At 37.8% G+C, this 12,824-nt stretch overlaps 1 protein-coding gene across 1 annotated transcript in view; it reads right to left on the reverse strand.

The window, feature by feature from the left end:
* Positions 1–12,824, reverse strand: part of ERP44 (endoplasmic reticulum protein 44) — a 91,371-nt gene that overhangs the window by 41,211 nt on the left and 37,336 nt on the right. The window contains exon 4 of the mRNA XM_026506137.4: positions 9,055–9,170. Coding sequence (XP_026361922.2) covers positions 9,055–9,170 — 116 coding nt within the window. The remainder of the gene's footprint in view (positions 1–9,054; positions 9,171–12,824) is intronic.

Consider the following 12,824-nt stretch of genomic DNA (forward strand, 5'->3'; position numbering starts at 1 on the left):
AAAGGGTGACTGTCAGATCTGTGACATGCAAGAAGTTGGACATCCGAGTCCTGTGCAGGGTGAGTGAGGACACGTGTTCTGCTGCCATCAGAACTCAGACATAAATGCCCGGCAGGTGGGGAACAGGTTGTTCCACAACATTCCACCTCTTGATTCTCTTTAATTGCCCTGACTTCCTTTTTCCTTTTTCTCTTCCTTCTAATTCTCTCCTCCTACTTTGTTCCCTACTTTAAATGCAACAAATGGAGAATTCAGGGGCTCAGAAAGTGAACTAAATTTTAATCCTAAAATGAGGGTTATTTAAGCTATGAGCTTTACACTGGGGTTTCAAAATATACACCTAAGCTTAAAACACTGGAAGCTTCCTGATGACACTCTAGTGTCAGTCTGAGTTCAAAATTCTATTTCCATAGTTCCTACCCCGCCTCCTTTTTTTGGTGGGAAGAGAGGTCAGGAGACAGGAGGGGGATCAAAGTTGCTGCATGTAGCTCATACATAGAAGCAAAAGGGCCGACTGGGTGAAATTAGTCTGTTATATCTACCTTCGCCTTTTTTCTTTCTCCTGTTCTAGGTTCTTGGCCTATTTAGCTGAATGTTTGAACAAAGCGAGTCCTAGGAAGGGCATATAAAGAAGTCAGGTCAAGGTAGGGCAGAAAGCAGTCCACGGGATGCTGATAGGGGGAGGAGGGAGACAGAAGGAAATGCAGGCAGCAAACCAAAGAAGGGTGTTCTGTGGCTGTGCATGCAGACGGGCTTTCCTGACCAACTAGGAAAGTGGCGTAGAGGACAACTCCCAAAGGATTTCCAACACGTTCTAAGGAATGAGTACATGCATTTCCTCCCTGAAGGGACTACTTCGAAAATACTCACTTGGAATGTTTTATGAAAATTAGAGCTATTACATTTTAATATTGTTATATAATTGTTGGCTTTTTGACCTTATAGTCTCATCTCATCCTTAATTCTTTTTTTTTTTTTTTTAAGATTTACTTATTTATTTGAGAGAAAGTGTGAGCAGGGGGAGGGGTTGAGGGAGAGGGAAAGAGAATCTCAAGCACACTCCACGCCCAGTGTGGAGCCTGATGTGGGGCTTGCTCCCATGACCCTGAGATCATGATCTGAAACGAAATCAAGAGTCAGCTGCTTAACTGACTGAGCCACCCAGGCACCCCTCATCCTTAATTCTTAAACAGGGCTGATAAAGAAAAGAAAAAAAACTGTAACAGCATTGGAAGAAATTCCCAAATGCAAGACAATATACAAAACTTATGGCTAAGATAGACAGATTTCACAACTAAATTCAGATACGGGTCACACTTCAATTCAAGTTTGCAACACACTAGGAAGCAATAAAATAGTCATTAAAGTTTTAAAAAATTCAATGCAAGCCAAGGTTGATTTATACATTTTGCCACATTAATTTCTTCCAAGAACCTATGTTGGGTTTTGTCAAGTCTTTCAGCATATATTGATAAGCTGGTTTTATTTACCTACTGGTGGGGATTTACTCTATTTCTTAATATTAAGCCATCCTTGTATGACGGGCATAAGTGCCACCTGGTAATGGGAAACTATTCACAAAGGCACATCCACCTCCCATGACACTGGGTGGAGGGACAGACATGCTCACGCCCAGGAGATGGCGACTCATGAAAGAAGGCAGTTTCAGGACCAACAAAATGGCCTCAACTGCCAGACCTGTTCACAGGAGGTTTATACTGAAAAATTCTGACAGCCACCAGAAGAACTATGTTCTTCTTCTTCTGGTGTTTCCGGAAGTCATCAAGTGGCTCTAAGTAGTCCTCAAAATGCCAGGAAAAGTCTATTCAAGAAAATTCTTTTTAATTCAATGCTTACGCTGAAGGTCATTTATAACAGTGAAAATAAACAGAGATTACAATTAACAATATCACAGCATATCTGTACAGATTTCAAGCTTCTTCCACACACATTTTCTCAAAAGCTCTTAAGCAACAAGATACTCCCTTCCTGCTCTTTTCTTAACCAAAGATGAAGTACAGGTTCAGAGACTTTTTTAAAAAGATTTTTTATTTATTTGAGAGAGAGAGAGAGAATGCACACAAGCAGGGGGAGGGTCAGAGGGAGAGGGAGAAGCAAGTCCCCCGCTGAGCAGGGAGCCTGACACGGGGCTTCATCCCAGGACCCCAAGATCACGACCTGAACTGAAGGCAGACACTTAACGGACTGAGCCACCCAGGTGCCCCAGGTTCAGAGACTTTTTATACCAACTTTGTATTTTGAAAAATTTCCAACTTATATAAAATATGAAAAAGCAATATAATGAGCACCTGTATACCCTCACCTAGATTTAACACTTTATCACACCTGGTTATCAGATTTTCCTTTCTCACCACACACACACACACACACACACACACGCACACTGTTTATGGCAAGTGCTGACTCAAGTACAGTGATTTTTTTTTAAGTAACTTGTCCAACTGTATATAACTTTGGTAAACAGTGGGCTTCTGGTATTAGGACAGAGAATTCTACCTTAGTGGAGGCTGGGCCACATGAGATAGAAATAATAATATCACATACAACACGTAATTTCATTTTTGTTTATACACTGACCCATTGGAGATAATTTAAACAGACTATAATATAATTTGTAACAAACATTTTCAGTCGTTTTTATATAGAAATTGGGTAAATTCTCAGTTTCTATGAGAAATCCAATTTAAATTACTTTATTTTGACCTTCAAAATACTCAAGCTTCCTGGTACAAGCTGTATCCTCCTGGGCTCCAGTCTGGCTGCCTGGTTACTCTGAAACCCTAGCAAATCACTCAGCCCCTCTAGGTCTTTCAGTGTCTTCATCTGTAAAATGATCACATACTCCTGCTCTCTGAAAGTCTAGTGTTCATTCCCACCTCAGAAACTTCACATCTACTCTTTCTTCTGCCTAAAATACTCTTCTTCCCCTACTTCCTTTAAAAACTCCTAGTCTGTCTTCAGGCCTTGCAGCATTGTCTCAGAAAGGCCTTCTCTACCCCCCAGACTAAGTCAGATCTCTTTTATCTCATAGCCTCCAACACTTCTCTTCAGAGCAGTTCTCACAACTGTGTATTTACTGCTCTTGCCTTCCTGGGTATATCTGGTTCATTGCTATGTCTAGGACCTACACATATTGCATGACAAGGGATGGAGATGTGTGTGTGCATATATACACACACACACACACATATACAAAAAACTCTTTGTTGGATGAATGAATAACACTACCTGACTCAAGGGGATGTGGTGAAGATAATGAAAATAATGTGTGTAAGAGCTTGTCTAAATCCAAGTGAACACTACATACATAGTTTTTTCCTGGCAATATGACTAGAAACTTTTTACAGGAACTTTTCCAAGAAATAACACTCTTACTTTGGATGGAAAGTCTGGGTGACACAGTGCATCAGAAGCAAGACAGACAGACTAAAGTATCAGAAGGCAGGAGAGAGTAGGTTGCCACAATGCCAGAAGGTAATTAATAAGAACAAGACAAATGTGGACAGGATGGTATCTTCAGTCTGAGGTCACCTTCTCCCTATGCTAGAAAGCTTTGTATAGATCTTCTACCTCAGAGAAATTAATACTAAAGCAGCAAGGTATACTTCAAAGTATACTACCAAAGTATACTTTGGTATACTTCCTAAAAAGAATACTGCAAGGATATAAAGACCACCAAAAGTAAAACTTTTCATTTGCATATAACATAATTCTCTATGTAGAAAATCCTACTGTATTTACATAAAACCTATTAGAATTATTAAGTACCAGGATATAAGATCAATATACAAAAATCAGTTGTATTTCTAATAATGAATAATCAGAAATTAAAATTTAAAAATCAATGCCATTTATAATAGCACCAAAAAAAAAAAAGAAATACTTAGGGACAGATTTCACAAATTTGTGTAAGACTTAAGAAAAAACACCAGACAAACCCAAAATGAGGATATTTTACAAAATACCTGACCAAAACTCCTCAAAATTGTCAACTGTCAAGAACACCTGATATCTAAATGCAAGATCCTGGATCTTAGGACAGAAAAAGGACATGAGTAGAACCAGTGATGAAATCTGAATAAAGTCTACAGTTTAGCCAATAGTAATATACCAGTGTTAGTTTCTCAGTTGTAACAAATGTACCATAGTAATGTATTATATCAACATTAGGGTAAACTGGGCAAGGACTATAAGAGACTCTCTGTATTATCTTTGCAACTTTTCCCCCTCACTTTGGTTAGAAATTAACAAGTCAATTCTAAAAGTCATACAGAAATCCAAAGCAACTAAAATAGCAAAACCACTTTGAAAAAAAGTACCGAGTTGGAAGATTTATATACTACTGACTTCAAGACTTATTATAAAGCTACAGTAATCTAAAAAGTTTGGTACTGGTAGAAATGCAGACAAATCAGTCACAGACAAACACATCAACAGTACAGAATAGACAGACTAGAAATAGAGCCACACCTATATGGTCAGTTGATTTTGAAGAAGATGCAGTCAATGAAGAAAGAACAGTCCTTTCAACAAATAATATCAGAACAGCTTGATAACTATATGCAAGAAAATGAACTCCAATCCATACATTGTGCCACATGTAAAAATTAACTCCAGGTGGATCACAGAGCAAAATGTAAAACTTTATACTATGAAATTTATGAAAGCAAACATATCAGAAAATCTTTGTGATCCTGGGTGAGGCAAAGATCTCTTAGATACAGCATCAAAAGCATAATCCACTTTTAAAATAAGTTGGACTTTGTCAAATTAAGAATATACGGCTTTCAAAAGACACGCTCAACAGAATTGGAGGTCTCACACTTCCCACCCTCAAAACTTATTATAAAGCAACAGTCATCAAAAAATTGTGGTACTGGCATAAAGACAGACATACAGACAAATGGAACAGAACAGAGAACCCAGAAAAAAACCCTCACACGTGTGGTCAAATGTTTTTTGACAAAGGGTACCAAGATCATTCAATAGGGAGAGGACAGTGTCATCAACAAACAGTGTTAGGAAAACTGGATGTCCACATGCAAAAGAATGAAATTGGATTCTTATGTTGTACTCTATACAAAAATAACTCAAAATGGATAAAAAACTAAACATACAACCTACACTGTAATGCTCTAAGAAGAAAACGTAGAAGAGTTCCAGAACATTGGATCTGCAATGATTTCTTGGCTAGGACCCCAAAAGCACAGGCGACAAATGTCAAAACAGATAAACTGGACATCAAAATTTAAAACTTCTGTGCAAAGGGCATAATCAACAGAGTGAAAAGGCAACCTACAGAATGGGAGAAAATAACTGCAAATCATTTATCTGATAAGGGGTTAATATCCAGAATACATAAAGAACTTCTATGACTTAACAACAAAAAAATCACCTGATTAAAAACAGGGCAAAGGCCTCATACAGATTTCTCTAAAGAAGATATACAAATAGACAACATGCATAGGAAAAGAGCCGCAACATTACTAATCAGGGAAACGCAAAGCAAAACCGGGACGAAGTAGCACTTCACACCCTTTAGGATAGCTATGATCACAAAAACAGAAAATAACAAGTGTTGGCAAGGATGTGGAGAAAATTGGAACCCTTGTCCACTGCTGGTGGGAATGTAAAATTGGGATAGCTACTGGGGAAAAATAGTATGGCGAAGGTTCCTCAAAAATTAAAAAATTTAATTACCATATGATTCAGCAATTCTCCTTCTGGGTTTATATCCAAAAGAACTGAAAGCAAAGCCTCGAAGAGGTATTTCATAGCATTATTCACAATAGCCAAGAGGTGGAAATAACGCAAGTGTCCACCAACAGATGAATGGGTGTACAAAATGTGGCGTACACATACAATGGAATACTATTCAGCCTTAAAACGGAAGGAAATTCTGACACATGCTACAACATGGGTGAACTTTGAGGGCATTAACATTATGCTAAGTGAAATAAGCCAGACACAAAAACAAATACTGTGTGTTTCCACTTACATGAGGTATTTAGAATCATCAAATTCATAGAAATAAAAAGTAAAATGGTGGTTGCTAGGAGCTGGGGAAGGGGGAAATGGGGAGTTGTTTAATAAGCATATGTTTCAGTTTTACAAGATGAAGTTCTGGAGACTGGTTGCGCAGCAACATGAATATACTTAAAGCTACAAAACTGTACAATTAAAAATGGTAACAACGGCAAATTTTATGTTCTGTGGATTTTACCGCAATTAAAAAGAAAGATACTCTTAAAAGAGTGGAATGAGAGGAAATATTTGCAAATTATACATCTGAAAAAGAACTTACACTCATAATATAGAAAGGGCTCTCAAACCCAGTAAGAAATTATTATGCCTCTTCATAATTTAACAGCCATGTTAAATTAAATAGACTGACCATACCAAGTGTTGGCAAGAATATCGAACAACTGGAATGCATCTACTCTGCTAGTAGAGACGTAAAACAGTACAAATACTTTGGAAAGCAGTTTCGCAGTTCATTAAAAAGTTAAATATAAACTAACCTATGACCCAGGTATTTCACAGCTAAGTATTTGCCCAGAAAATATGAAAGTATATGTACAAAGAGTTGTACCTAAATGTCTATAGCAGCTTTATTTGTAACAGGCCCAAAATGGCAACACCCCAACTGTCAGTAGGTGTATAAACTAATTGTGGTGCACAGCCATACAACAGAATGCCACTCAGTAGTAACAACGAATGATATGTGCAATCATCTCAAAATAACCAGGCTGAGTGAGAAAACACCATCACACACACACATATACATACACACACAACACAGTATATGATCCCACTTATATAAAATCCTAGCAAATGCAAACTAATCTCTACAACAAAAAGCAGTTCCATGGTCCCCTGGGACTGATAGGGGAAGAAAGGGACCACAAAAGGGAACAAGTACTATCTGGGGAATGATAGATATGCTAGTACCTCGATTGTGGTGATGGCTTCACAGGTGTGTAACATGTGTCAAACATTAAATTGTATAATTTAAACTTGTGCAGTTTATCTTAATTATATCTCAGTACATCTCTTTTTAAAAAGAAACAAATCCAACCAAAGAACCACCTGCCTAACAGACATTTCTCCCCAGACCATAGGATTCTTAAGGTCCTCCCAGTTCAAAGCTTCTACATTCCAACTGGCATATAAGGAGTGGGACCCAGGGACCACTCCGTCTTATAATCTCTGAAGACTGTAAGATTGCAATCTCTAAGTCACCAATAAGAATTTCATAATGTCACTTTTAAAAAGTAAAGGATTACATAGAAGGAATAAAATATTTAAGGAGAAGACACAATGTCTCAGATGTAACTTTCATTAGTAAAAAATTAATTTTGTAGATCTCTCTTGTGGATCAAAAAGCATCTGAACTATGGCTGTTTACTCCCATAAAAAGAGAGCCTGATTAATGGTAGTAATGTCAGATCTATCTCAAAATTAAGTTAATCTGCTTAAAAATCAGAATAAATGATACTTATGGTTCAACAATAGTAAATTTTTCTTCCCAATGACTGTAAGTTTGAGAGCACAATTTCAGATTTTATGGTCCAAATTCAAAGTTAGGGACTACTATCTGTGCTGTAATGTCTAATTAAATACATAAAAAATAGATGTGAAATGACAGCCCACAGCAAAAACACCATGTCTGTCAGTGAAAAGTGGGAGGAAAGATCCCGAGTGCAGTGTGAAAATGCAGTACATGATTGTACTGACAACCTTTTACTGCTCCCTTCATCCTATCTAGTTATGAATCTCAATAGGCAGAAATGAGGGCTACGGTTTGTAAAATACTGAAATGTTTTGCTGTTAGCCATTTCTGCACCAGTAAATCCCCCAAATGTTTGTTAAACTGAACAGAAAAGAAGCTAATAGGTCTGTGAAGGTATTTGGTCAGGAGATCTGGATTCTAACTGGTTTGACTAGATGTTAAGCTGTCTGACACTGGTTAAGTCACTTTATTTCCATTTTTTATCAGTAAAATGAAAACTCAGTGTACACACGCACACGCACACACACACACTAATTCTAATTATCAGGCTAAGGGCAAAGGATAGGAAATTTGCAGAATGGAGAGTTTTGTATTGAGGCCAACTCGCCAGTAACTCAATGCAACAAGCTTTTAACGAGCAGTCTCTGTTTCCCAGGAACTGTCAGATGCATGAGATTCAAAGATTAATGAGTAGTTTCGTCTCTACTTAAAAGGGAGAATTAAAAAAAACAAAAAGAAAAAAGTTCCTGTCTTTGAAGAACTGACATTGCAATGGGTGAGACAACTAACACACAATGAACCAGAGCTACACAACACAGCGAGTCTGGTACCACGAGAGAGGAGAGTCCACGTGTGATGGATGCACCCAGGAGAGCAAACACCACTGCAAGCTCACTAGCTCAAGTTAGCGAGATCTGTCACGGATACAGAAAACCATGCTCTGCCAGGAACAGTGAAATCCAAGAGGCCGGACTATAAGTGAGTCTCACCTAAGTTTCCCAACACTCTCAATAACTACAATCTGTAACTACAGCTAATTACATCTTAAAGACAGCCTAAGCCAATTTTAGTGGAATCTTTTAAATAACAGAAACGCAAAAATCTGAGATAGTTTTATCTGCAATGACTACAAATGGTATTTTTGTAGGATTCTAAAACTAACAGAAATCCATTTTTTCCTAAAATTTTATTTCAATTTTATTTATTGATTTTGGTATTTGCTTTGACAGAAAACATTGCTAGTTATGATTTACTACCTATATGCTTATTCTACTATATTCTAATTTAAAAAATTACTTTGCAGACAAAATGCAAAATAGTATTATAAGTACATAAAGATTAAATACTAACATTGAACCAAACTCACTAGAACCTTCCACCTAAAACAGAACATTTTTTAGCATTAAAAAAGAAAAGAGAGAGAGAGAGGGAGTGAGTGTGTGTGTGTGTGCGCGCGCGCGTGCGTGCAGGAGAGGGGGGGATGGGACAATTTCTTCCAGACTTCCTACTGAGGTACTTACAGTGCTGATCACAATCAACTCTGGCAAACACTACTTGATTTTCATTTGGATATTCTTCCTTAATGACATTAGAAGCTTCCTCAAAAATTGGATGCAACATTTGGCTGAAACGACACCTATGCACAAAGAAGGATACCAATTAAAACTGAAAAGCAGAAGCAATAAATTCCTATTTCAGTTATTATCCATCGATCTGTAGTATATGCACAATAAACAGCTTTTGAGGCAATCGCACAGTTAATTTAGTCATGGACCTGGATGTCATTCATTGAAGATGAAGACAGTTTTGAATTCAAAGACTATTCTAATTCAGACTGTACAATTAAGAGATTTTGGCTTTTTGCACCTTAAGAAAATGGTCAGTATAATAAAGCACAGAGCTAAGGATCTCTCACAAAGGCCAACAAACAAGTCTGATCTAAGCCCTTAGGATGTATCCACTTGGACTTGCAACTACTAAGACTTGGGAATTTATAAAAGAAATCAGCTTTCTCTAAATAATGAACATATTTTTAGACTATTACACAAAATCTTTAAGAGGGTAAGTTTATTGCAAATACTAGACTGATTCACCTGGCTAGGTCTATCAAATTTCATAGGCAAGTTAGTATACTAAGTAAATAAGCTGCATGAAAAGAATATATAGCTTCAATATAATGCTCCCCCTCAAAATTTACCCCTGGTTAAAATAGGCTTTCGTATCTACAAACATATTAAATATATTAAGTTCAGGAGAGAAAATGTGCAATTCCTAAACAAGACTCCCTAGTCATGTTTCCTTTGTTGTTTATGTTTGTTCTGTCTTTACTTTTAAAAAAGGGGCACAAACCCTACAATATTCCAGAAACTTGATATTGCTAATTCTGACTATCCCTTAATCAGGCCAACTATCTCACAAATATGTTTTAGGTCATTAAAGGGACCTGATAAGAAAGAGAAGAATCATCAGAATCAGCACATAGCCAGCTGGATTAGAACAGCCATTCTTGTATGAAAAAGGTACTATTTGTTAACAAACAAGACAAAACACAACTATAATTGCTCTATTGCTTCCAGAGTCCTTTTCCACCAAGGAATTTACTTAAATGAAGCCTGTGAATTCTTTACTCTGCAGGTGATTAGGTCATACCTAGTAAGTGTAATTCAACAAAAGTCTGATAAAGCCTGTGAAAGGGCACACCGTATCCTTTCTCCTCATTTCTTTTTGTAGATACCTCCTCTAGCCACTCACCTGACTTCCTAAGGAGATGTCCTAGAATATATCAAGGAGACACAATCTGTATCTTCAATCTCTTGCTTTCAAGTGGCTCTTTCCTCTTTAGCATTCTTAAATCTCTCCCATCTGGGATAGGTGGGTGGGGTCTGTGGACATCAGGGACCATGTCTTATTTGACTATGTTTTCTTATAAGCATTTCAAATAGGTCTGTTAAATGATTAAATTGATAGGATGGAGGAACAGGAAAGGCTAGGTCCGCAAGTTTGTAGTTTCTTTTTTTTTTTTTTTTAGACAGAGCAAGAGAGCACCAGCATGAAGCACAGAGGGAGAGAATCCTAAGCAGGCTCTGTGCCCAGGGCAGAGCCCAACACAGGGCTCAATCTCACAGCCCTGAGATCATGACCTGAGCCGAAATCAAGAGTCAGATGCTTAACTGACTAAGCCACCCAGGTACTTAAGTTTATAATTTCTTACAGTTTGCTGAAAATAGGGTGCTGGAGGGCAGGGGAGGCAAAGGGTAGGAACTGATGAACGGTTTCTTGAAGAATTAGGATATGGCCTAGTAAGGAATTAGTGCACAGGCTCCTGGCTTAAGGGCAAGGTAAAGGCATATATTAGGGGCTCCTTCTTTCTGGATTGTCCAGTTTGCTGCCCAGTAAGCATTTAAGCAAGGTTCATGTTTAAAATAGGATCAATTTGAATACTAGAAGGTGAATGGGAAAGATGAAAAAAAAGTTCAACGGCAAAATCACCATCTCTTCATACACATGTATCCATACATATGGAAAGTTACATTTATAAAACATAACAAAAGCAAAAGATCTATTAAAAGGGCCTTAAGGGTCATCTGAATTCAATTTCCAATCTAGTGCTTGAATCCACCCTTTACAAATCAACCAAATGGGCAGAAGTCTTTGTGGGCACAACTTGGGGGTACTCACTAGTATTCTTACTGGTATGACCTAGTAGGAGGCAGGGAATACACTTTGGAGTCAGACATACCTGAGTTTAAATCCCAGTTCCACCACTTACTAGCCATATGACCTTTCTGAGCCTCAATTTCCTCAACCTAAAATGGAAATTATAATACCTACCTGCAGGGTAGTTCTGAGCATTAAAAACAATGTACATAAAGAGCCTGGCACATAACGGCATTATTAAGTACCTACTATGTCTCATTACTCTTCGAGGCAAACAGTATTTTTAGGCAGATCTATTAGAAAATTCCTCCTTAAGCTGTGCCACATTCATAACTTCCAAACAGAACTAAGAATCTAGCCTTTGAGGCCACATGGTATAAATCTATGTCATATGGCCAATTACGTAAGTTTTATCAGTTGAATGAAAGAGTACTAATTCATCAACAACTCAAGGTGGTCTTTGGGTAATATGTTTTCCCAAGTAACTGCAATTAGTCCACACTGCCAATTCAGCTTTTGCAACAAGGTCAATGGCACATTCTATTTCTCTTTCTTACAACACACAAAATCCCTCAATCAAGAGAACCATGTTCTAGTTTTAACTCTGCCACAACTCTGTCAGGTAACCTTGGGAAGACATTTTACTCCTCTGGGTCTGAGTTTTATTTTTAAAGTGGACTGGACTAGATAATCTTATACCCAATTTTGTGGCTACTGTTACATGCGGACAAACCCAATTTACATTGGAAAATGCTACCATGGTTATACATTTTAGAAATGGCATTTTCTCTGTGTATTTTAAACGTTTTACTGAAGTTCTTTAAATATCTATACATCATTCATTCAGTAAACATCATTTTGTACTTATTGGCCAAGTACTGTGCAGAGTGCCTGGGGATTAATGTTGAAAAAAGACAGCTACGGTAACTTTGCTTAAAGCTAAGGCTGTAGTCGGTAGCCAGCAACTAAACTACAGCACACAAGTTTTCTGATGAGCTAAGTATGTGGTGTTATGAGAAGATAGAAAAAGGGTTGGAATAGGGCAGGAATATTGATCCACGAAGGTGACCTGGAGGAAGTGGCATCTAATCTAAGATCTGAAAGACAGTTAAGACTTAACTATGTAAATAAATGGGTGAGAGAAGAGTGACCCATCCAGGCAGAGAAATCATGAGTGAAGGTACAGTGATGAAACAGTATAGAATATTACAGAAACTGAAAGACGTTCAGTACAACTGGAACAGAATGTGGGAGTGGAGAGAGGCAAGAAGTAAGATGTAGAGGTAGGGTAACTTTAGGTCTGAAGTCACTGGGCGCTTTGTAGGCCAAGGTAAGGGACTTCAAACCTAAAGTTAACGGAACACCATTTAAGGGTTTTAAGATGAGGTGTAACCTTATTCACTTTGAACTTTAGGTAGACCACTCTGGCTTACTTTATTTATAGAGAACAGAATGGAGACACATAAGACTTGAGGTACAGAAAATAAATAAGGAGCCCGTCACAGGAATCTAGGTAAATTGGACTGTGGCCTGAAGTAGGGTGGTGGCAACCAGCAGGCAGTACGCCTTACAGGGTCAAATAAGATAGACTATCTAGGAATAAGGATTATATGAGAGTTTCGAACTTCTCTCC

The sequence above is a fragment of the Ursus arctos genome, unplaced genomic scaffold, assembly GCF_023065955.2.
Source record: "Ursus arctos isolate Adak ecotype North America unplaced genomic scaffold, UrsArc2.0 scaffold_18, whole genome shotgun sequence".
NCBI lineage: Eukaryota > Metazoa > Chordata > Mammalia > Carnivora > Ursidae > Ursus > Ursus arctos.